At 41.7% G+C, this 25267-nt stretch overlaps 1 protein-coding gene across 3 annotated transcripts in view; it reads left to right on the top strand.

Annotated features, from left to right (window-relative positions):
• The first annotated feature begins 4611 nt into the window (after positions 1–4611).
• Positions 4612–25267, top strand: part of LOC120571024 (solute carrier family 66 member 2) — a 36827-nt gene continuing 16171 nt past the window's right edge. Inside the window, exons 1-5 of one of the 3 annotated variants that reach the window (XM_039819711.1) lie at positions 4612–4693; positions 5132–5506; positions 6669–6802; positions 11789–11839; positions 23157–23373. In XM_039819711.1, coding sequence (XP_039675645.1) covers positions 5304–5506; positions 6669–6802; positions 11789–11839; positions 23157–23373 — 605 coding nt within the window. In that variant the 5' untranslated portion in view covers positions 4612–4693; positions 5132–5303. The other 2 variants (XM_039819712.1, XM_039819713.1) reach the window with 2 other exon arrangements.

Here is a 25267-nt window from a genome sequence, read left to right as displayed (position 1 = left end):
ATTTGTATTTTCATTGAAAAATATTAAATAAAAAAAAACCTAAAATGATTATAGTGTGATTTTTTTTTTTTTTTTGCGAGGATCTGTACCAAACAAAGATTTTTTTCTGTAGGATCAGATTTGTAGACGTCTCTGCAGCACCTTAATACTTAATCCAGAGACATATTTTGCCTTTAACTAATATTGCGTTCCCCCCCTCCGACCTCCCCTCTTGCGATTTGGATACTGCACTAGTCTATAGTGCAATTTAGATAAAATTGCGATTGTTTGTGCAGCCCTAATTTCTTTGGAGGTTTGTTTTGTTAATGTTGGTGGGTAACCCAGATATTTTATGCATGGTAGAGGGCCCCTGTCATTGAGAGGTTGCCCTCTCACCAATGTGAGCTGGTCTTCCTTTTGGGCTACTCATCTATCATAAATTTCTGGTACATGTTCTCGAGCTGCCGCCATTGCTCCAGCTGTTGGGTAAGGCTCGCCTCCAATGCAGTGAGCGACGCCACTACCTCCTGTGCGAACTTCAGAGCGGCCCTGTACTCTTCCGCCTCTTCTTTCATTCCTCTCATGCTCTCCAGAAGCCGACTGTCCCTCTTCTCCGGCCCGTCGTCCCGGCCTCGGTATAGTGCTGCTCGTCTGCGTCTGTAGTTGTAATGTTGCAGTCTTTTCGTCAGTCTGCGATAGAAAGCGGCCTGCGTTGGTGAGAGTGCCTTCAGAGTTGCCATCTTAGCCAGTGGTAAAGTGAAGGAAAAAAAACTGCCAGGAACTGTACATGTTATCCAGTTGGAAATGTGTCTTTTAAATCCTTATATTAAATCCCTGGTTAACCTAAACTTAAAAAATCCTGGAATCGCCCCTGACAAGGGTCCCACTTGCAAGTGTACTGTTTACAACACCTAATGGTGCGTTCTTTTTGTCCACCGAAGTCGTTTTACGAGTTGTTTTCCGGAGTTACGACCCGGAAGTTGCAAAAAGAACGCCCCCGAGGTCGTATTTCCGACTCGTCAAGTCGTCTGAACTCAGAGGACCCCGAGCTCACTTTCAAAGATGGCTACGTCGTGCTTCACACGTAGTAAACATTGTGGTTATCTACAATTTTAAGCACTTTTGTCTTTGTTGTAACCAAATGAAGAAGTCGTACACATAGCGCTGTATACTGCTACCTATAGGCATGTCGCTACAGTCTTATTATGAGTTAAATACCGCCTAATTAGTTATTTTGTAGCTTGTGCAGCTGAAATTGGCTAGAGACCTCGGTTGCTATGTGACAACAATGGCTTTCGAAGCCGTTTTGGCGCAGAAAGCAGAGCAGTAGCCTAACGTTAAGCGTTAATCAAAACGTAATTTTCATGTATCAAACTGTGAAATATATGTGTGTAATATGTCAATAACTGGGTGAATAGAATCCTAAATGTTACTAAAAACTTTACAAAAATCCATCTTTTATCCAACTCGTAGTATTGTGGGACAAAAAGAATGCAACAACCCACGGTTATTCGTTTTTCGACACGGATGGGACGTCACGCTCGAGCTACTAGTCGCGATTACAAGACAAAAAGAATGCACCATAATTATAGGGTCATAAGAGGAATGGGACTGGGCTACAAGGCTAAAAACAGGAAATGTGTAACTCTACTTTAGACTTTTTTTCAGAGAAGACAGTTCAACAGTAGCAAAAGCACAGGTGCAAATCATAATATTAACGCCAGTAACATCTGTGCCTTTTCCAATTATACAAGTTAAACTGTCTGATGTGAAAAAAGCCTAAAGTACAGAACACAATTTTATGTCTTTAGCTTTGCCGCACACTATTTCTTTTTTCATTAAGTGGCATTTGACAAATTTATATCTAATATGCAAAATATACATAGGCTATACATGAAGATTCCTTAAAATGAATATAGTTACAGTATAGGAACAGGTTACAAAAAAAGGATATATTGGGGCTCCTGCTGTTCATACACTAATTGGAATGCTTCCCGAAGTTGCTGCATCGATTCCTCCATCTAAATGCAAAGAAAAGCGTCAGAAAAAGATATGTATGAAAATGTTAGCGTTCCAGTATACTTTAACAAGATACTCACCTCACGCTCTGCCTCAGTCATACCGTTGTCTGTTTTTGACATTGTTCCTTCAACAGCACACTAATCTTTCGATGGAAATTTTAATCTCGGTCGTACTGGGCTGTAACAACGACTGTAAAAAATCCCCATTCAGTTTCACCTAAAAAAAAACCCATCCTCCCATAACTTTGAGGTAATTTGAGTCGACAGATTGAAAAAATTGTGACTTCCTCTTGGAGTGTTCATCGTTTCAAAATAAAGGTCACCTGACAAAAGCATTTGCAACATTTTGTTTTCTTCTTCAGTAAAGTCAAGTCTCAAAGAGAATTAACAAATACAAATAGGCTACCGTTACAGCTATGCTGATAAGTGTCAGTGAAGGATGGAATTATATTTACTTTTAAATAAATATGCAGTATTGTCTTAGGCTTCAAAACAAACAGACAGAACAGACAAAAGCCATTAACAAACATGCCAGACAGCCTAGCAGCATGTCACAATGTCACATATACACATGTAACAATTTCCAATAGAAAATGAAAGGGATCTCGATCACAAAAGGCAGTTTTGGTTGTAAAGATTTAACACTTAGTCTGTGTCTGTTTATTTTGTTATGATATGGAATCTAAAGGCTGCAAATGTGTCTACATCTACAACATGTGAAGTTACTTTCAACATAGGCGTAATTTACAGGGGGAGGGTGGGGAGGTTACAACCCCCAATAATCAAAACTGGCCAGTGGAACCCACCCCAAAAACCTATTATAATTCCCTTTACATGAAGACTTTTGCACCATAACTTTATGCAGAAAAATGCACAAATTGTTGCAGAAAAATCCCCCAGAATGCAGTTAAATCAGGAGAGACTTCCTTGCAAATATGAAAATATTTATTGTACAGGACAAAATATGAAATGTGCGAAGTCTCTGGAGATTAGACGCCATCGAATCCATATGTTATGAAAGGGGGTAGTGAAACCCAAACATATCCCCCGATGGAGTCCAGACACTGGTGGTGGTGATGAAGGTGCACAGGAACCACTCCAGAGTGCCAATTAGCTGACGACACCCGGAGTCGACCGGTGGTTGAAGGGGAGGAGGCGGGACGCCCTCTATTCCTGAAACGACAACTGACAACCGCAGAGGAGAGAGCAGATTCAAGTGTTTACACATACCCGTGTATATATGCCGTCAATGCCGTCGAGAGCACGCCAAACCTGTAGGTGGCAGTGTAACGAGAAGCTCAAGCCCACGTTGGCCAATCAGAATCCTGAAAATAGCAACAACAGCAACAAATCACTTCCTCTTTCTCTCTCTCGGCTGCCTAAACCTCCGTTTGTCTCAGTTTACGTGCAAACGAAGATTTCAAAAATCTCCACTCTGGCCGGAGTTTTTAGAAAGGCTCGGTTTCAGAGGCGAATTCTCCGTATGCGTGTAAACGAAGGGTACAAACGAAGGGAAATGTCTCCATTTGTAAATAACCATGTACGTGTAAACAGGGTCTAAAACAAGATGTTGTGCTGTGATTGGCTTGTGATACATGGCTGAATCTGATTGGTTTAACTAATAATGAAACAGCTGAATCTGATTGACTACCGACAAGTGAGTGCAGAGGAGCAGCTGATCAATTAGGAGTGATGTTGAACCCAAAGTTACGCCCTTGACTTTCACCAAGACACGGCAGTAAAGGCTCCATAACATTGTTTGTATAGGCTACCTATTTGATTCTTCCTCTGCAACAACACAAGACTCTCATGCTGACTTACTTTGACTAGCTCGACTTTGACAGAGCATTTTTATTAACTCTTTGCAAACTTGATCCTGTTAATACGGTGTGTTCTGTGGGATGTGGAGGAGTTCCCTCTCCTCACACTGAGCTTTGGTTTTTAATAGGCTAAGAGATTATCTTGGCTCATAGACCCCGTTCTCAACTGGCATTAGTGACAGATGACAGATGAAAGGCTTTCTGCCACGGGGGTTACATAACTTTCATTAAACCTTTATAAATCTGTATAGTCTGGATTTTGTGTCTGTGACAGTCACTCCTGCTGATGTTGCATTTAAACTGTGTAGCCTACTGGTGGGATGTGCTAAGCAATTAGTCTACTAAAATAAGACAGGTTACATGCTTATTTTATTATTTGTTTTTACAGTCCATGGTTATATGAAATATTGAACATGAAGCTCTGCTGACAGGGCAAAACACAGGCATGGTGAGATTATTCACTTTATATTCTGCAATGGATGCAATACAATACTGTATTGCCTGCAGGATTAAGTATGGGGGCCCAAGGGGCAGGGGCTAGAGCTGCTTATTGGCCACAATTGATTGTCTGGGGCAACTAACAGTGGAGTTGGTGCACTCAGGCGATGCTGATAGATTAGCTAATTTATATCATATCATTATTTATATTAAATAATTGTGAAATAAGTATCTTTCAAAGGAAAAGCTTAATAAATAACATGCATATCCACACATTCTTGTCTAAAAACCACAAACACGACTGAGGTAGTGGGTGAACTATCTTGATCGAGTCTAACATCTTTGTCGTAACGCATGACGCATGTTACGTTTCAGGAAGTGTGGGCGAGACCAAAGACGATATATAATCAGAAAGCCAATTGATGGAAACAGTCAGTGAGTAAACAATATTAAAATAGGGAACCTGTGCAAAAATAATATAGTTCCAGTTTTCCTGACAATATATATCAAGGGCTTTAAACTATTTTAGGAACCTTTTGGAGTTTCTTCTTCTGAGTTTAGTGCAGCATTTTAAATAAGGCGAGCTAGCAGCAACACAAAGTGTTGAATTAGAGAAACGGAATTCGGGACTCTTGTCATTTGCAGAATAACAAATGTCTACTCCACTGGAAACACCGCCGCTGCCCTTAGCGAGCGTTGTTCTATCGGTACTGTAGCTAATACATTAATGTTCTCACTGTTTGGACTATCGTTTTCAGATATTACTGTAGCTACTGTAGCGTTAGCCCCCCGGGCTCGTCGTTTCTGATACACCGCTTGGCTTGTGATGGCGTGGCAGTAGCTTGTCTTTTTTTGTCTGTGTTATCCGTGTAGGGACCAGCGTTACGCATGGGAAACACGGACGTTAACTCTTTTTACGCTGCCAAAGTCGCTACAAGGAACCAGAGGAGGACAAACGCGTCGCCGCTGAGCGAGTGAAAAGCCAGCGGACATCGCTTTCGCAACTTGTTGTCCAGGTGTGGGACAGACAGGTGAGCGGCCGAACATGGAAGATGAGATGTTTGACCAGATTGTGTTCGTCTTTCACAACCTGGTGTCGTGGGTCGCTGCCGGGGCCATGGTGTTCGGTGGGGTGGTGCCCTACATCCCACAATACAGAGACATCCGCCGGACTCAGAATGCAGAGGGCTTCTCCACATATGTGTGCCTGGTCCTCCTGGTGGCAAACATCTTACGGATACTCTTTAGGTAACACATCCTCCAATCAGTGGTGTAGTCCAATGCATTGTAGTGGGTATACTGTATATACATAGCTATACTGTATATATATATGGGCCATAATCTGCCTTTGGGGGAAGGGGGTCTGTGTGTCCTCCCCCAGGGTTATTTTGAGCGTCAAAGACTTAATTTCCTGCATTCAGATAACTTTTATTCAGCAATTTACTGTGGAAATACCTTTTTTTATTTAGTTTATGTGAAGAGGAAAAACACAGATGACAATTCAAAATCTATCAAAAATATGATGGAAAGTATGTTGTTGCGTGTCATTGGGCATTTTTAAGTGGATATATTGAAATCCTGGAGCTTTCTGCGTATCACGTAGACCACACCACTGCCTCCAATGCCTGTTCACGCATGCCATACACGTTTCTTTTGTACAAACCATTCAAAAAAAATCTGCTTATTGTTTACTTTTCTGCCTATAAGCCAACGTATTTACCTTTTTTATAGAACAAAAGTTAGGATGCTCCAAGAATCAATGGGCTGTTCTCTGAAATTCAGCTGAAAAGAGGTCGTCTCACGAGCTGCCGTTGCATTGTCGCGACCCACTCGATCCAAGTGATGGATACTACAGATGAACAAAGTTACAACTTATACAAGCTAACTGAATAGCAGCTGCTTGTGGATTGGTTGCATGCTGAATTAAATGATGGTTTCTAATTATCCATATAAGATCTTTAATGTATGGTTGCATTTTATTTAATGAGTTCAACTGGAGTACTTACCGGTTACGCAAAGGCACATTGGTTCCTTACCATCAAGGGTTCTGAAAACACCAAACTACTGAGTAGTTTACGCTAAACTATTGTTTACCAATTAAACTATTGTTTACCAATTAAACTATTGTTTGCCAACTAAACTAATGTGGCAGGTACTTCATGTGTATTTGAGAGAGAGAAAAAGTACAGTGGGAAAATACTGGGATAAGTTTTGCAGGGGTAAACAAATTGATTTCCTGAAGGAATCATTTTACAAGCTGCTGGAACTATCATTTTATTGAGTCGGGTCTTTGCGGCAGCACAGATTCTGTATGAGAACTAGAAAATCAAGCATGTGTGGCAAAGCTTTCACTGTATTTCATGCCTGCTACATGTTGCATGTTACATAATTGGTCATTTTTCTCCATCAGATTTGGCCGCTACTTCGAGACACTGCTGCTGTGGCAGAGCATCATCATGATCGTCACCATGCTCATCATGCTGAGCCTGTGCACCGACGTCCGCACGGCTACTGAACTCAACACGAAGAGACGCTCCTTCATAGGTCAGAAACCCTCTGCGTGGCCTCTTTACAGATCCAGATAAAGCACAGTTATCTTAGTTTACTGAGCGATAAGGTCTACCTGTGCTTTGATTGCTGCTTCAAATGTTATGTGCATGAAAGAAAGTGTGTGTGTGTGTGTGAGCGAGGGATTAGAGAATATGTGAGATGGTATTGTGTGTGAGAGTGTAAAAATATCTGAGAGGGAGCGAGTGTGACTGTGTGTAGGCAGGTGGTGCATGTGTGAGTGTTTTATAAGAAATGTAGGAATGTGTGAATGATTGTGCATGAGAGTGTGTGAGTCTCCTTAACTCCCAGTGTGAGTGACCCTAGGGTCATTCCTTAAAATGGTACTTTTTGAATAATCCAGTTAAACCTGTTTCTTTGCCCTTTAGCTACACTGATGATTGTTGCCGGCGATGTGATGTGCATCCTGTGTTTGTGAAGAGATGATTTGAAACTAATTCAGAAAAATCAGCCCTCTAAAAGAAAGAAACCCTGGCTTCTTACTGCACCTCAATACTTGTAAATGAACGGGTATTTAGTGGCCCAAAAGCTTGAAAGCATCACTTTGTTTAATGCAAAAAAGATTTATTTGTTTGTAGTATTCAATTAGTAGACCGGTACCTGTCTAAAATAGTTGATAGATGCTTTATTTATTTGTCCAATATTATAATATGTAGTTTAGTTGTGAAAAAGTACGGGATATTTTTAGATTCTAGCACTTAGTTACAACTTTAGAACAATGTTCGCGATCCAAATCTATCTGACTGTTATGTGCCCTCCCTTAAGAAGCAATTGAAACAAAGGGAAATAATCCAAAATGTCCCCATTGCAAAGACTTCTGCCATTTGCAATACAGTTAAGAGAAACTGAGATGTCTCTGTTACTGTAAACAGAAGTCAAAACTACAATGCCTTACCTAACAGCCTCATAATGTTATTCAATACCCAACATGTTGACACACATAGGATCCATTATTTTATTTTTTTTTACACTTTTGCAAACAAATGGACAAGGAGCAGCCCTCTGCGGTTATCTCGGTCATGTGTTTCAAGGCCTGTATCACGTGTTGGATCTGCTCCAGGATTGGATGCTTCAGCTGTGCTTGCCGTCCCTGTGGCAGTCTGAAGACAGGGGAGGGGAAGACACTGGGACAATGAGTGCTAATGTCCGCAGGCTCAGTGTCAGATGATAAAATACAAAGGAAATGAAATAAACTCTAGAACTCTAGTACAGAAAGCACTAACATATTTGTAGTCTCCAATCAAAAAGGAGAACCCTGTAGCTGCAGAGCATAGCCGCTTTCCGACCAGGTAGTTACAGGAACGTAGTTACAGGAACAGTCAAAAAAAAAAGACAGATAACCACAGGTTCCTGTTAATCTTATGATGGACATGTGTTGTGATATTTAAACAAACGAACCGTCAACGGCCAAATAAAAGCCTGTTATTTACGAGAGCGGTCTGAGAGACCTCCGGCTTACAGCGGGGTTTCTGAGCCAGTCATGGACGAAGCTAAGCGGCCGGGCAGGCGCCTGCCAACTGTCGCCTCACTTCATGGAGCTTCTCACCCGAAAACTTTGAAGCAAATTGTCAATTCGGCATCAATTTTTGCAAGACTGCCCGATATTCGAAATGTTAACAGTTCATTTCTCCCCAAAACGTGTTGTCAGAAGTGAATTTAGTGATGAATAAGATGGTGAAAATTGTTAAAATTGTCCCGTTGTTGGTCTGTCTGTACCGGAAACTCGACCCTCGTTGATCTAGCTAGGTCCCTATGCTGAAAAGGGAACAGCGAAAAGACCCTGCCCTGAAGTAGGAGCTGAAAGAGTTACAGGAACTGCAGCCAGAGGAGCTTAAAAATCCCCAAATTGGTCTAGTCGGAACACGAGAAAAAAAGAGTTCTAGGAATTTTATGTTCTAGGAACTGCAAAAATCCCTCCGGTCGGAAAGCGGCTCATGTCAGCCATCTTGACAACCAGTGTGAGTCAGGCTAAATGTCCAGCATTAAAAGATTTAATTTTTCAGACAGCTTCTAGATAGACTTCACAGATTGTTGGATTTACTACTTTGTGGGGGAGGTGTTTTCTTTATATCTGTGTTGTATGCATTTTGTGCTAACCAGACTGTCCCTATCTGGAAATATAAGGCTACAGCCAGCAGCCACTTAGCTTAGCTTAGCATACACAATGAATGCAGGGGTTAACCACTAGTCCGGCTCTGTCACAAGGTAACAAAATCTGCCCACCAGCAACTCTAAAGCTCTGTAATTAAAGGACAATTCCGGCACAAAATGAACCGAGGGGATAATAACGCATGGGTACCGAGTCGACCGTTCTTTGGGATATGTTTTCATGCTAATCGAATGGGACCAGTTTTGGCGCAAACCGCTAATTAGCTTATAAAACTAGTCGTCGGGGCACTGATAAAGTAAAAAGAAATCGCTATTTCTACACCACTAACAAGGCTCAAAATAGCACCACACTTCCACGGTAGCATAATGATGGTCCCGAAACGTTGAGAACTTTGCAAGTGTACAGACAGTTTATTAAAAAAGATATTTTAGAGAGACAATACTGTTCATGTATACAGGCGGGCGCCATCTTGGGAAAACAGTCATGACCAGTCGAATGACGAACACCGTGTAACCAGTATGGTTACTGTATGGTTACTGTATATGTACTGTCTCTCTAAACTATCTTTTTAATAAACTGTCTGTACACTTACAAAGTCTCAATGCTTCGGTTTACATGTAGGGGCCTCATTATGCTACCGTGGAAGTGTGGTGCTATTTTGAGCCTTGTTAGTGGTATAGAAATGGCGATTTCTTTTTACTTTACCCGTGCCCCGACGACTAGCGTTAAAAGGTAATTAGCGGTTTGCGCTAAAACTGGTCACATTCGATTAGCATGAAAACAAATTCCAGAAAACGGTCGACTCTGTACACATGTGTTATTAACCCCTAGGTTCATTTTGCGCCGGAATTGTCCTTTAACATATTCTATCTTCTTTGTTCCATCCAAAATCCAAATGTTAAAACAACCAGTTTTAGTTTTCCAAGGGGTTATGTGCAGGACTATTTCATGGCCGGGAGCAGTAATTTCTTGAAGTCAGTGTGAGGTTGCCAGGCAACCAGCGGAAGCGAATAGTGTTTTTTTTTTTTTTCAATAATGTTCAACTATTGCTATTGACCTGAAAATGGTTTCAAATGTTAGGGTTTTCTCGATAACGTTAAACAGTTATGACTTAATGAGCAACAATCAAAGTTAAAGTTTAAAGGAAAAAATCCTTCTGTATTAATGAAGCATGAAACGCTCAAAAACTGAAGCTACGTTGGCTTCACCAGGCCTGCGTGATGTGGTTAGATTTACTGACCTGGTCAACCAAAGCAAATGGACTTAGTTTTGATTGGTGACATCACCTTTAGCAGAGAAGAAGCAGAGATGGCAAAAGTACTCCCTTCCCGTACAGATACAGATACTTGTTTTAAAAAATACTCTGGTAAAAGTAGAAGTACTGAACTTCTTTACTCAAGTAAAAGTAACAAAGTACAGACATGGAAATGTACTCACAGTATAAAAGTAAAAGTAGCCTTGTGAATGACAACCATTTTAGCTACCTGGACCACTCAAATGTTACTAGAGTGCAGGCTGAGAACCTTCAGTGGACATGGAAAAGAGGCTCATTATATGCCATTGCCTACATTTTAAATGGATGTCTGCCAATAGGCCTAAAACATCACATAGATGATTATTGTGACAGAGACTGGGATTCCAGGTTAATAAGATTCTGACGGAGTAGCAAGATATGAATTCAGTTGTGATTCTGTGAGAATTCAAACATGAGTCCTCTAACTTACGTCTGAGAGGTTTGAGACATTAACGTTAACATTGTCCCAAAATAAAGTTGATTTGAGACAAGACCAAGTAACGTTAACTTAAGTGGCCTCGAACACGAGAACGGCCTCGAGTAACGCTAACGTTACTACAGCAGATTTACACTAAATCAAGTTACTGGATTTGTTTTTAATATAAAGCTATACATGCAGATATTGTATCAGCTAGTATTAGATTATTTTCAAATAAACTGAACTAGAACTAAATGCTAGCGAACCGAGGCATCGTCACTTTTAGCAGGAGAACCAATGTAACTGACCATTAACGTAAACGTAATAAAGTTACTGAAACAAACAACAAATAGCTTTTGATAACAACAAAAAGATGCATTTTACCTCTATGTGTTTTTTTTTTTTTTAAATTTGATGGTGAATTCTTGAAAGCCAGCAGTTGGTGGTGTTTCGGTTGGCACAATTTGCAGCCCAAAAAAAATAACGGTAACTCCACTGAAATTATTTGAAACTAAAGTAACGAGCCAATTTTGTAAAATGTAGGGAGTAGAAAGTACCCGTATTCGTGTTAAAAATGTAAGGAGTAAAAGTAAAAAGTCGGCACAAAAATGAATAGTAAAAGTAAAAATATCTGAAAAATCTATTTGAGTACAATAACAACGTATTTGTAGTTGAATTTTTTTGTACTTCCCAGCTCTGTTAAGAAGAGCACAGGAGAAAAAAAAAACAGAAATACAAAAAATTCTCTCATCTGAAATAACCGAAAACTGTTCTAACTTTGGCAGAACCCTGTGTCTTTATGTAGGACCAAATCACTCCTAGTTAGACGCCAACTGAGAAAACATGTTTTCAGGGGTGCCAAGATGCCAATGATACTTGAAGGAACTCTGCCAGTGGGAACACCGCTGCCCTGTTGTGGTCTTCAACGCCAGATGACCGATTAGTCATATCACTGGAATCCGTGATGTAACTACTCCGGGAATCGGGTAGTTTCGTGATGACCTGAAATGACTGACCAACCGTCATACAGTATTACAAAGTAATGCCCAAGTTCAGTAACCTATCATAACACGATCAAAAAAAAGAGAAGAAAACCTTTCCCTGTTTTTGTTTCCTTTTATGTATTTTCTTTGTCTGTAGCAACAGACAGTAAGGACGAGGAGATCAGAATCCCTAAGAGGCTCTTTCTGGGTATGTACAGAACTTTCTGTGTCTGCCATGAACCATCAGTTGTAGTTCATCTGCCTCTCCATCTCTGTGTCTCGTGCATGATGATGATGACCCAGTGTGGCTCTCCCCTCACGACTTAACACCATTTACCGCATGTCTGGATGAAGCATGAGTCCATTCCACCCGCATGTAGTCCCGTTTCGCTGCATCCATGTTTGATTCACAGAGTCCGTGAATGTACCGTTGGTGCTTTCGTGTATGTAAAAACGACTGCTGAGGAAGAAATCAAAAGCCCATGTGTTCCATACTCACATAGACAAGTTCTCAGCGGTTAACGGTAGACTAGTCTTGATCAACGGAAGTACATTTCCAGGATAGATCGCGTCTGAGCGTGATGTCAGGCTTCGCCTCACATCTTCTGCTCCCTGCGGGTTGATACGGGAAGGGACGACGACAACAACAAACTTCGAGCTAGCGACCTACACGCTGAAAATGGCAGGTTTTGAAGAAAATTTGGAATCGTGCAACAAGGCAGGCCGGCGTTGGTTCTTTCGGGGAATGATTGTAAAGATTTGCAAAGAATATGTTTACGGGATTTCCTCTCTAACTGGGACCGATTGGCGGGGATTTGCTGTGGATGAAGTACACGCAGAGATACACTGGTATGAGCAAATGACATTTAACCATGTATCCAGCTCATTTATATAGCTCACGTTACTGTATTGTGTGAAGAGTTAACTTCATTTTTTATTTATTTTTTATTGTGTGTGTGCCGTTTTTCTTTTGCGGGGTGCAAATGTTCCACCAAAACAAGTTCCTTCCCAGCGTCGCTGCGTCCGGAGCTTAGCGCCGCCCAAGACGATTGTGATTGGTTTAAAGAAATGCAAACAACCCAGAGCGTTTTTTGTTCTTTTTTTTTTTCTCTTCTCAGATCCTGGAATGTACAGTATGTGTGGTGTAGCCAGACCTTACTCCACAGCGCTGTGGAGATAGGTCACACTAACAGTAGACTAACCTTTTCATAGGACACACTTTAAAGTCTTTTTACTGGCATTTTGTAGTTTTTCTAACTTTATGCTTTTGTTATTGCGGTTTAAAATGATTGTTTGATATTAGCTCTAAAACCAAATGTGTGTGTGTTTTTTTTTTTTTTTAATGTGTTTAATGACCCTTAAACTGGTGCATGCTTATTTTATCCTGCCCTGAAATGTGAATGTAAAGCATGTTTTTAATGGCTGATTCATGCAATTTGATGTTGTCTTCTAACCAAATTTTTAAAGTTGTTCCTTGAACTACACTTGGTTTCAGCACAATGTCCCTTTTATAATGGATAAATGTCATGAATACTGTGGGGTGGGGTGTACCAAGCTAACGTGTGTATGTGTGTGTGTGTGTGTGTGTTTTTTTGTGTGTGTGTGTTTTTTGTGTGTGTGTGTGTGTGTGTGTGTGTGTGTGTGTGTGTGTGTGTGTGTGTGTGTGTGTGTGTGTGTGTGTGTGTGTGTGTGTGTGTGTGTGTGTGTGAAAGAGTTAATTAGTATTATTTTTAACTCATGAACATCTTGTATTTTTACGTTTTCCAGGAGAACATAAAATTAGCTGGTGCCTAATTTAAGGACAAAGCTGGTAATATTCTACATTTTTCTTATTGTCAACAACGCCAATGAAAAGAAAAGAACCAACAATGAACTGATCCAAACAAGTATTGCCTGTTTATCCAAAGCCTGATATATCTTCTTCCTCTGTGCCATAGAGCTCCATTGTTGTCCAAAAACAATTTGAGACACACCAGTGAGCCACAAACGCTGTTGCACTGGATGACCTGTTACTTCATTACAATGAACACACACACACACACACAATTTTCAATCCCACACACACCATCCTGCTGCTGTGAATGCTCACTAGAGCAGCTGGAAATTGTTTGCCCTGTTTGAGTAACATTTTCTGAAGACTACATTCCCCAGCTGTTTTTAGGAAAATGGAAACTATATGTGTGACCCATTTTTAAAGATTTAAATCTTCAGTAGGAACAAATGGGCTTGGGGCTGAGTGGCACAGCAGACAGCGGAGAGAAGTAGGAAAGTACCTTGAGACACATCCTCGGTTTTGGTCTTTTTAATGGATTTGTTGACCGTAAGAAAAGTATGAGATATGCCAGACTTAAACCTTTTAACAGCAACTTCACATTTAGTGACAAAGTATGCTTAAAAAAATTCTATATTTGTGTGCTTTTGATGTAAACTACAGTCCCACGGTGCATTGCACAAAGGAAATGTGGGCCCTTCTCACAGCTGCAAACCCAAAGAACGTTACAGTAACATTCAAAAGTTGCAGTCTGATTAATGTCTGATTGATTTTTTTCCCATTCTAAACTGCACTATGGAATTAGGACACCGTACTAGTGAAGAAAGGGCTGATGTTCCTGGTATGGACACTAGATGGCAGTATGAAACTATTTAAATGATGTAGAAGAAGCAGAGAGTACACTTGGCTCAGCAGGTTATTATCTATTACAAATTTGCCTCTTGGGACTGACTAGTGCACACTAGAGGGCTTGGTATTGAAGTGCTATTCCATACCCTTTTTTTATGTTTTGTTGGATGATATTAAGAAAAGTAGAATTAGTTTTAACAAAATTGTGCAAGCCTGATTTGTGGCATCCGAGGAGGAGCAGTATTATTTCCTTGTCTTCAGTGCCAAGATGTTGAAGCCGGGCGTTGCTTTGCAGCACCTTTTTTATGAATGGTCATTGATCAGTGAACTCTGCCGAGCACCACATTGACAGAACACAGTGTTCTTTGATCGCAGCTTTGCTGGTCTGCCTGTGGAAATATCAAGGGTAAGCGTGTTGTCTACTATTGATAGAAGCGTGAACACCGCCAAGCAGAGGGAAGTAGAAACGAGGAAGTCAAGTGTGGATTGGTTAGACACGCAGCATCGCTCCGAGGCCTGGAGCAACCGCGGGTCAGCGTCAGGTCTGTAGGATGGATACAGGATCAGAGATGCAGCAAAGGGACGGCCAACTCTGGAGAGCTAACGGTGTAACATATCACACCAAACTGGTGTCAGTGTGCAGCCGTCAGGTGGAACAGTGTCACAGTGTAGCTTTCTGCAGTGACTCACCATAGTGTTGATTAGTCAGCAGGGCACATTCAAAACCTGTACGTTTCCCTTACCGTTCAGTTTGTTCCCGTTTATATTCCCTTTTATCATAGCACATATTTGTTCGGCATCATTATTTATTTTCATCATTATTTTTTTATTATTGTAATCGGAAAGAAAAACAGTGTAGCTGAATTTTAAAAGAGCTTCCTACGATGCCCACATAACGCTGTTCTATGCCTGTCTGTGAACTTTATTTACTTATTTTTTATTTTTTATTTCAACATAAATCACATACATGCATTATGTACATAATATCAAAAGCTAAACCAAATTACAATTCAAAACCCTAACCCCTGTTCCCTGTGCACCCCTCATACAAAATCAGTTACAATCATATTTGCAGTTTCCCAATTTTCTTCAGTTTACCACTATTTTGGTCTGGGAACATTTTATGTAGAGGCGTTGTGTAGGCATGTGCAATTTGGTAGCTCGGATAACCGCACGTCACCAATGGTTAAGTAACATGATGATTTAGGTTAAAAATGAACGCCGGTGGTGTGCCACATCTGTTGTAGGCCGTGTAGTTTTTATTTTTCAGACGGGAGAAATCCTTGTGTGATAGCAGCTCAGTGTGATTTATATGGAAGACTGCCTGCTGCAATCCTTTTAAGGAGATTAAAAGATCAGATCATTTGGCTGTGTCCGGATCAGAAATGCAGGTGATCCCTCAGGTGGAGGTAAAAGGGCTTGGAAGGAAAAAGTAAGATGAAATATTTGCAGAAAAAGTTGACGCTGGGGAAAGTTTCACTTTCTCTTATGTGTGCCACAGAGTCAAAATGTACTTTTAGTTACTTTGAAGACCCGACAGAGGAAACCCTGATTGGATTTCTCAAAATCTCCAGCAGCATATAAATTAATTTGTGTCAGCAAGCAAACCATTAAATAGGCCTCTGCTCCATGATTGAAAATCCTGTATGCAAACTTTAGGGTAGGCCTTGTATACCTTTTTTAAAGGTGTACAAGGCAAGTATAGGAAATAACCCAGTACCAATTAGCATTGTCACTTCTCCAGTCAAAAGTTACTTGCATTTGATCCTTTTTGTACCCAGATCTAGAAAAAAATGGTATGGTAAACTATTGGTATGGTCTTGCTGAAAACGTTCTTTGATTTAATGTGATGTGTGATTGGCCCACTACTGCAGCAGCTACAACCCATACAGTCTGTGGTGCGGCGAAGTCAAGCGCCGTCTGTTTGACGTACATTTTTATTATTAAGCCCACTGACACACCAACCCGACGGCCGACCGTTGGCTGAAAAGGCAGTCGGACTGATCGGTCGGCTTCCCGAGTTGGTCAAAAAAGTGCTTGGGAACACACCGAAGTGACGCCGGCTTGAGCGTACGTTCTGCGCGTGCGCGAGACGTAATACGTCTCCTTTACAGCAGGCAGCGCTAATCTGTATTGTCGCCCCCCAAAAAATGAAAACTGGCAGCTGATTGACTGACTGACGAACGCGTCACGTGGGTCTGGCTGCACCCGGATTTTTCAACCGGGCATAATGGCGGCTTCGTTCGGAATACGATCTCATATTTTACGACGATAGTTCACCGAAACGTGTTTGAGAAATAGGCTATGCAGTTGCTGAATCTGTCTTCATTTCAGATCGACAAAGGTCAGTTTAAAAGATTTTCCTCAGATTTTGAGAGCCGTTAGTCACGCCCATCCCGCTCGTCATTTCCGGGTTATCGCTCCTCCAATCAGGTTGGTCATTGAATCCGATCGCCCGCCCCTCCAACCCAGCAAGTCAGGTCGGCCAAAATTTAGGCCGACGGAACGGAACACACCAAACAGACTCGAGTCACTGACCTCGCCAGTCCGACGGCAGATTATCGGGTTGGTGTGTCAGGGCCTTTACACAGCGTACAGTTGTGAACAAGCTAAGTCACTAACCAGCAAAGAAAATAACAGCTGGATTGGAACAGCACCCCTAAATTGGAAAAAAAAGACACCACTTTTTGGAACCTTTTCCACACAAAGGTAAAATTCACTATCCCCGCGCTGTCTGTTTCTGTGGCCCCCTCAAATATCACAATGATTGAGTGGTCTTGTACCACAGAGATGTTTGCCTCACGATGTTACAGAGGTACACGGCAATACAAGAGCTTTCCATTTCTTTCTGTTGTTTGGTAAGGGCTCATTGCTCATTCTGGTCCCATGGGGGTCTGTACCTTTTGGCTTTATTGAGTTTGTCCGCTTAGAATAAATCACCGTATCCTGTGGGTGCAGTTATCCTCTCCCTAAGGACAGGTTAGAGGCCTAACTTAGCCTATAAAGAGACTTTAGTCTAGGTGGCAGTGCAGAAAAGTTTCTGTGCTTTGGCTTGGCAGTGAAAGCCCATTAGTCATTGTGAGAGAGCTCCCTGTCCAAATTTCAGAAAATTAAGCTCGTTGAAATCTGAGCTTCTATTTCCTGGACTGTCATAACTGTCTTTCATAATAACGTTCCTGCTGCTCCCGCGGGTGCTTTTGAGTGACGGCAAGCCATTATTTCAGCTACCCCCGTAGACCTTTCCGGGGCCTAACTGTATCTGGCAGGGAACAGTTGGTAAACAAGTGATTTGAAATCTCCAACTCTGACCCTTGTCTTCCTACACATGTACCACAATTCTGAGGGACTTCAAACTGAGCTGTGCACAAGACAAGTTTGGCCAGTACAGGGAGCCTACTGTATGCAGCTCCAGTCTGTTCCCACACAGAGTGCTACCGTGGCTGCCACACACACAGGGGATTAAAGACGAGGAGGAGAATGCCCCAGGATACACAAGTGGCACAGCAAGACAGGGTGTATGGCTGAGGAGGTACAGTACTGTGATAAATGTCCCCTTAGTGGTCAGTGTGGAATGGTGTGACACACTGATCTGCCTTTTAAGACATTGTTTCTACATTTGTGTGCTGCTGAGAATTGGAGGCAGATTTGCGTGCATCTTCAAAGTGTGAACACGCAGGATTAAGGGATGATGACAGCACACCAATGGCATGAAGGAGTGTAATCACTAAAACATGAGCCACGAGATGAGGACTGCACAAATAATTCAAAAGCATGTCATAATCACAATGTTGGCTTTCTTTTAGTTTGTGTCGAAAGAATTCATAAGAAAGGTGTTCTGTTCTTTGCAGAATCCCTGGCCACCAAATTAAGTTTAATTTCAGCGCAGAGGAAATTTCATGCATTACCTATCGTCCACTTCCCACGCCCTGGCAGCAGAGACTTGGGGGGTGAGTTAAGAAAAAGTTCATGTAAATAAAGAAGTGCTCATGCATCTGCAGTCTTTGCAATTATGTCCCCAATCATTAGCATCATTGAGATCATGAGTAATTCATTCATATTTGCTCATTTAAGAACAAATACATGTTTGAGGTGATGTGTTTTAAAAAATAATATGATAGAAGCTAAGACTCATTTCCACTGCACACCAAAGGGAAAGTTATACTTAGGACCCATATTATGCTGACTTTCAGTTTTTTTTGGGGGGTGGATTTCTTCTAGAACATGTTTACACACTTTACTGATCAAAAAACATAATTTTTCTCATACTGTCTTTCTGAATGTACCGGTTTGACCCTCTCCCTAAAAGACTTTCTTTTAGTGCCTGTCTCTTTAAGCCCCCCTCCCAAAAAAGCCCAGTCTACTCTGCATTTCCGGGTCTTCTGCATCTGCCCTTTCTAAAGGCACAGTTTCTAAATATGGGCTGTGGATTTAGCCTTTTGATACTTTCCCAGTATAGCACCTCAACCTGCTTTATAATAAAAAAAGACAGGAAAATCTCACTTATTACAATATCAAAATTTTAATACTAAACGTTATTTATCTCAGAACATACTGTATAAACTCAAAGCTATGACACACACTTTAAACAAGCTAACATAATATGGAGTAGCAAGACCACACATCCTAAAATTACAGCTACGTTTTACAATGAAGGATAAAGCTAACTTTAGCTGCATTGCTTAGCCACTTGCAGTGCAGAAGGAACAAGCTAGCAGACACACAGGAATTGTTTTAGCTTACGTGTTTGCACCAAGGGGGTAAGCGAGCGTCTGGAATGCGTAGCTCCTATGGCGCCATTTTGATGCTAACAAGAGATCACCCGCCGTTAGCATTCCATTGACTGCCATTCATTTTGACGTCACTTTGATAGCGAATAACTTTACATCTGAAGCATTTAAAGACTTTATTTGTCCATTGTTCATTTCTAAAGAAACACGACAATGTATAAAAGGCTCCATTACCTTGTACCTCACGTTATGGCTCCGTAGCAGACGTTTTTGTAAAAATAGGCTAACGATTGTGTCATAACCACGCGACTTACTGTCTCATAGTAGAGGAATTACCGTATAGTCCAGGAGAAGCTCGCAGGCAGTTTGGACTTACATTAGCTGTTTAGGTTTAATTACTGATGTTAACTAGCATTTTAGTTAGCAATAATTAGCCTGTGCCCATGTTATCTCCTTACATATACTTACGCTCTCCGTCTCTGTAAGATTGGGAATGATTGAGCTTTCTCTTGGCACAGCTACCAGAAGACTTACAACTTTCAGACACGTTGCTCACATCACATTTACGTTGTTTCTCTCAGTTGGAGGCTGCGCAGTAAAGCAAGAGATCACCGGAAAAGTGCTTCTAATATCCTTCACTGGTCTCCGTCCAGAGACACGGGCTCTGTTGGTCCATTATTACGGTCTATGGTTTGCACGCACACCGACGTAAGCATTCATTCAGTGCGGTGTTTTTGGTCTGACAAAGTCCAGTACTAACTCTTCTTTTAGCTCTCTTTTGGGGGGCTTTCACACTGTTGAGTAAATGTGTTAAAGCTAATTTAACACATGCAACATTGTTTTGTGTTTAGCCTTGGTCTCTACTCCAGAAGTCTGCTTAGGCGGAACATACTTTTAGCTAGCTAATTAGCCAGCAGGCTAGCAAAACACTTAACTGTTTCCATGGCTCCCGCCAACCACTACTTTTGTATGCGTTGCCCAGTCGTATCATCACTTTGAGCCATTATCTAAAATGTATCATGTGAAAGCTGTGCATGCCTTTAGCTGCCAGGTTGGTGTTGAACACTTCTCCCATTTGCCCCTGATTGCTTCCCTCTGTGTTCGGCTGTTATCAGCCAGCGCCAGCCTGGTGCTAGTTGGCCCAAATTCACAGTCCTCTGCTGCCAGCAGGGCTCCACAGCCACGCCAGGCATCTGCAGCTACAACACCTACAGAATGAACACTGCTCTGCAGAACACTTATCCGCTCTCAAAGGATATTCTCGGTGTTGGTTATACTCGGAACAGAAATGCATGCCCTGTTATAGCTTTTACGAACTCTTCGCTTGTTTTCGTTCAACCCTGCATTGTGTTGCCATCCTACACAGTTGTAATGTTTTGCATGGTGCATCTTGGTGTGTGTGTGTGGAGTGTGTAGTGGGTTGACCGAAGGCTGTGACCTGGTCTGAATTGCTCTTTGAGATTCATTTGGTTACATTTATGGGATGTGTTTAACTTGTCCGTCAGAAAGGAACAATTGGATTTGCTCAATATTGCAAAGCCAGGTTACCTTGGCAGCGTACGTGCCGGCCATGCGGATTCATCCAAATGCCATCCAAATGTCAGAATCGGTCACCATTAATTCTCTAATGGAACAATATTTAATTAAACCAGAAACTTAAATGCCATAAACGCTTGCACTCTTTCACTTCTGATTTGATCAAGTCTTGAAAAATAGCAGGTTTATTCACTTTGGCCACTTTTTTATTTAGTGCTGGCGTTATTCCAAACACTATTTCTTTTCTATTTTGCTTTATCGACTGTATGGGCGCTTCTCTGGAGGCCTTTGCATGCCTATACAGTATGCTGCCTTTGAGTGCTTAGATGCGCCTCTTAGATAAAGAGAGCCTCATTTAAACGTGATTAAACCAATTGGCTCTATTGCATTTGAGGCTTGTAGAAATCCCATTTACGATGGGACAACAGTGAAGAAACATCTTTGGCTCTCATCCATGATTTTTCGTGATAAAAATCTTTCAATGTCCTCTGCTCGCAAATTAAACCAGCAGATACACATGCACTTTTTTCCCCACAGACCATAAAGATATGTTGAATGGGTTTTAGCAGAGAATAAATTATATGTTAAAATGTCTGACATTGCTTATACCTCTTCCCTTATCAGCTATAGTTACCTGAAGCGATCTACACACTGTGGCATTGTCAAGTTGAGATATTATCACAGTATGATTGGTGTTGGCTGTGTTGCCTATTACAGTCGGTGTTATTAAGCTGGTGTTGTTGTGCTCAGAATCTTTATCTAATAATTTCCTTGAAGAAAGAACACAAACGAGAGGTGTTGGGGCGGAAAATGTCATGCGTCAGTGTCCAGATTTCCACCCAGCCCATTACCACGGTGTGTTTCTCACAGTGGGGTTTTGCCCCCTACCGGAGGACCCTGAGGCTAAAAGCATCTGTTTTGCAAGAATCTGAATGAGAACAAATCTAAATCGTGCGCAGTTCAAACGGCCTATTTGTCTGAACATATCGGGGTTTTTTTCTGAATACGAGAAGAGGATTGTGGGTGTCATGTGAACATGTGCAGCTCAAGTTTGAAGTTAGTTAACTAGATACCGCGACAAAAAGAACAGATGTGATTAGAAGGTAATTATTTCCTCCAGTGCTGGACAAACTGACCTGAAATTGAAACCACAATTTGTGTGTCATGGACAGTGACGGACTGGCCATCTGGAATTTGGGCAAATGCCAGAAGGGCTGCCCCCCTATTGACCCCTATGGGCCACTACTGATAAGATGTCTTTGGTAAATTTTGACAAGTTATTTTATGCATGCAGCCACAAATATTCAAGATTGTACTGCAGCGAAGTGCATGGAAAGTTATCCTAGGAAGGCAGAGTTTCTGATTTCCAAGCTAAGTTATTGACAAAAATAGGGCCGGTGTGTAGCAAATGCCAGGGCCGTTTTTTGATCCCAGTCCATCACTGGTCATAGATGTAGAAGAGTTGCATACACTACAAGCTACGACAACATGTAGCACCGACAAGTCATTACGGAACAGGAAGGACGCGTCGGGACTGATGAGACCCAATCAGGAAGCGAACGCGGCTGTCTGCGTCATCGTTTCCAAAGGTCTCCGTTTCTGCCTGTCCAGACTAATGCTACGTTTACACGTGGCCAGATATTTTCATAAACGGACATTTCAACCTCTCCATTTTCAGAAAAGTGTTTGTTTACATGTACCCATGTATATATGCCGTCAACGCGGTCAAGAGCATGCCAGACCTGTAGGTGGCAGTGTAACGAGAAGCTCAAGCCCACGTTGGCCAATCAAAATCCCGACAATAGCAACAACAGCAACCAATCACGTCCTCTTTCTCTCTCTCTCAGCTGCCTAAACCTCCGTTTGTCTCAGTTTCCATGCAAACGTGCAAACAAAGTTTTCAAAAATCTCTACTTTGGTCTGAGTTTTTAGAAATAATCGTTTTCTGTGATTAAAAACGGGGTTTTCGTGTAAATGAGAGGCCAAACCGCAGGAAAATATCTGCGTCTACCCTTCCTGTAACCGGGTCAGCGGCATTTTTAAACTGAGTAGTGTGGATGCCAGGCATACAGTAAATGTAGCAAATGTAATGCCTTTTGAAATGAAAACGTGTTAGTGTGGATGAAGCCTGAGATAACCTGGATGACATCATCAGGGTTATTTGCCACACTTTAGAGAGCTCCCTCCAGAGTCATAGAAAACATTATACATCTGACCTTACACTTCTACTGACCTGTACGTGTGAAATTAGTGGACTGCCCCTTTTAAGAAAAGCTAAATCATTGCAATGTTGTTTGTTTTTTGGGACGACAACAACAACATTTTTGTTGTATTTTTTTGGATGTAATTTTGTGGATAGCCACTGGCTAGACTTTTAGTTAGTTTTTTTCCCCAAAAAATCCCTCCCACTGTGATGTGTCTGTAAAAAGTAATTGTGTGTCTCAACCAGGAATAACATTACTGTTGTCTCTTTTTTTAAATTTTTTTAGAACTGCTTTGCTTTACTTTCTTTATTTTTACAGGAACAGTGCACATCAAGTAATGTTACTGTTAATATGCCATTATTGGCCAGCTGGTTAAGAACCTCCTTTATTCATTTCTGTGGCCTCATTGGTGATTTCCCTATGCTGTGCACCTTTTAGACTTTGACTGGAGCTACTTCTGGTTGTGGAGTCGCTTTGTGGACTACATGCAGTGTGTGCTGGCCTTCACGCTGATGGCAGCCTACGTCACCTACCTCTTCCTGGACTCTGCGCTGTTCGTGGAGACCCTGGGCTTCCTGGCCGTCTTCTCTGAAGCAATGCTGGGCACACCGCAGCTCTACTGCAATTATCAGAATAAGTCCACAGAGGGCATGAGGTACGGATTCAATGCTGAACATCCTAACACTAACTGGGCAGGGGAGTGAATTATATATTACTCACATTGGTAGGAAGGGGTATTGAAGAAAAAAAAAACATCAGTAATAAAGAATGAACCACAAGCACATGAAAAGTTAATACATGAGTGACGATGTCGTATTCTGATTGGTTGGGTTGTAGACGTGGGTCATTACAGCAGTCACGTGTGTGGGAATTTGGTTCTGTATTTCTGACACTGTCAGAATTTAGCTGCAGGCTGTCTTTGGCCACCAAAGCTCCAAACAGTGCGATCTAGGACCACTGTTTTGCATTGACGGCCAAAGTTTTCACCAAGTTTCTTTCACAATTGTCAACTCTCATAGCAGAGAGCTCAAATTCAGACAGTGTAAACACACTTTGAATGTTAAATAGGTTATTTAGGCTAGGCCTACATCTGCACTACTCCAGTTTCATCTTTCGAGCAGAGTTTTCAGACAAAACCGTTCTCCTTCCACACAAACGTTTTAGCGCCATAGCAGAACTAATCTCCGTCCAAATTAACACATCTGACAACGCATATCATCCCATGAGTATTTGCATACATTGGGCATGCACGTGGCCCGTGTAAACAGGAAGCAGATTGTCTGGTACTCTGCGTTTTGAAATGCATGGATGTGTATGTTGAAAACACAGAAAATACCTTGGAGAAAGAACAACAATGGCGAAAAGTAAGACCAGGGATGTATTTGCTTGGACCAACGATGTGGTGGAACTGTTACTGAAAGGTATGTAAGCCTTCCTAACCGATAAGACTGAGTGACGTGCGTCGTCGTTCCTAAAGGTCTCCGCAACCCCGGAGTTTTCAAACCGATGTAGTGCAGATGTAGCCTCACTGTCGCTCTTTCTTTTTCCTCAACTATTCGGGGGCCTTGAGTATAATTTACCAACAGTCAGTCAGATGGAAAATCAAAACAAAGCTTGTTGCATCCTTCATTGATGATAACGTCTTCATCCTGCTGATCGTTGTTTTATTGATGAGTGCCAGTTCCAGCACAGGCAGCACTGAAGGTGTGAAGTATTGCAGCACGCAATTGTGAGTAATGGCTCCAGATTATATTGTCTCGAATATGATCATTAACACTGGCACATGCTTATTAAGTATTTCTGGCACCTGTCGAACAGGAAGTAAGGACTGGGCTCCTGACAACTATTTATTGCGCTAAACATGACAATCGACCCCCTGAAGTTTCTCTGAAAATCAATATGTGATGAGGCACTCTGTCTTGCTGTATCTACTGCTAATGTATCATTTTGGCTCATTGATGTTGATTGCTTCAAGTCTCAGGCTGTAATTAGAAGCCTTGACATGAAATAGATTTTTGAAGGCATATACAGTTTCAAAATCTATTCTACTAGCCGTAGCCCAGCCCTGGAAACGACTTTAATACTATATACACATCTTTGAGTGTGTAGCACTTTTAAAGTGGCCATATTATGCTTGTTTAATTTTCAAAAAAACACCATATTTTTTGTTGTACTGGACATTGCTGCAGCTCCTCTTTTCACCCTGTGTTCAGGTCTCTGTTTTAGCTACAGAGTGAGACCTCTCAACTTCTGTAACATCTCTTTTGTCAGTCACACATGCACAGTAGCTAGGTAAGGATTACATGAGCTAGCTAGCTGTTTCTCCAACTCCGGTCAGTTACAAGGCAGGATTAGCCGGGAGACTTCTTCTAAACGAGGGCACACTTCCAACTTTGTGTGGAATACCTGCAGAACAGGGACACGTAAGTAGTTCTATACAATTTATGTTGTAGATTAGGGTGAATCCGTGTGTGTTGTAGCAGTGTTTTGCTATTGAGAACAAGCTAGCATGCTAACGGTTAGCCCCCTAGGCCCGTCGTTTTGGCTAG

The sequence above is a fragment of the Perca fluviatilis genome, chromosome 13 (assembly GCF_010015445.1).
Source record: "Perca fluviatilis chromosome 13, GENO_Pfluv_1.0, whole genome shotgun sequence".
In the NCBI taxonomy this organism is placed as follows: domain Eukaryota; kingdom Metazoa; phylum Chordata; class Actinopteri; order Perciformes; family Percidae; genus Perca; species Perca fluviatilis.
This window is presented reverse-complemented; position numbering and strand designations above follow the sequence as displayed.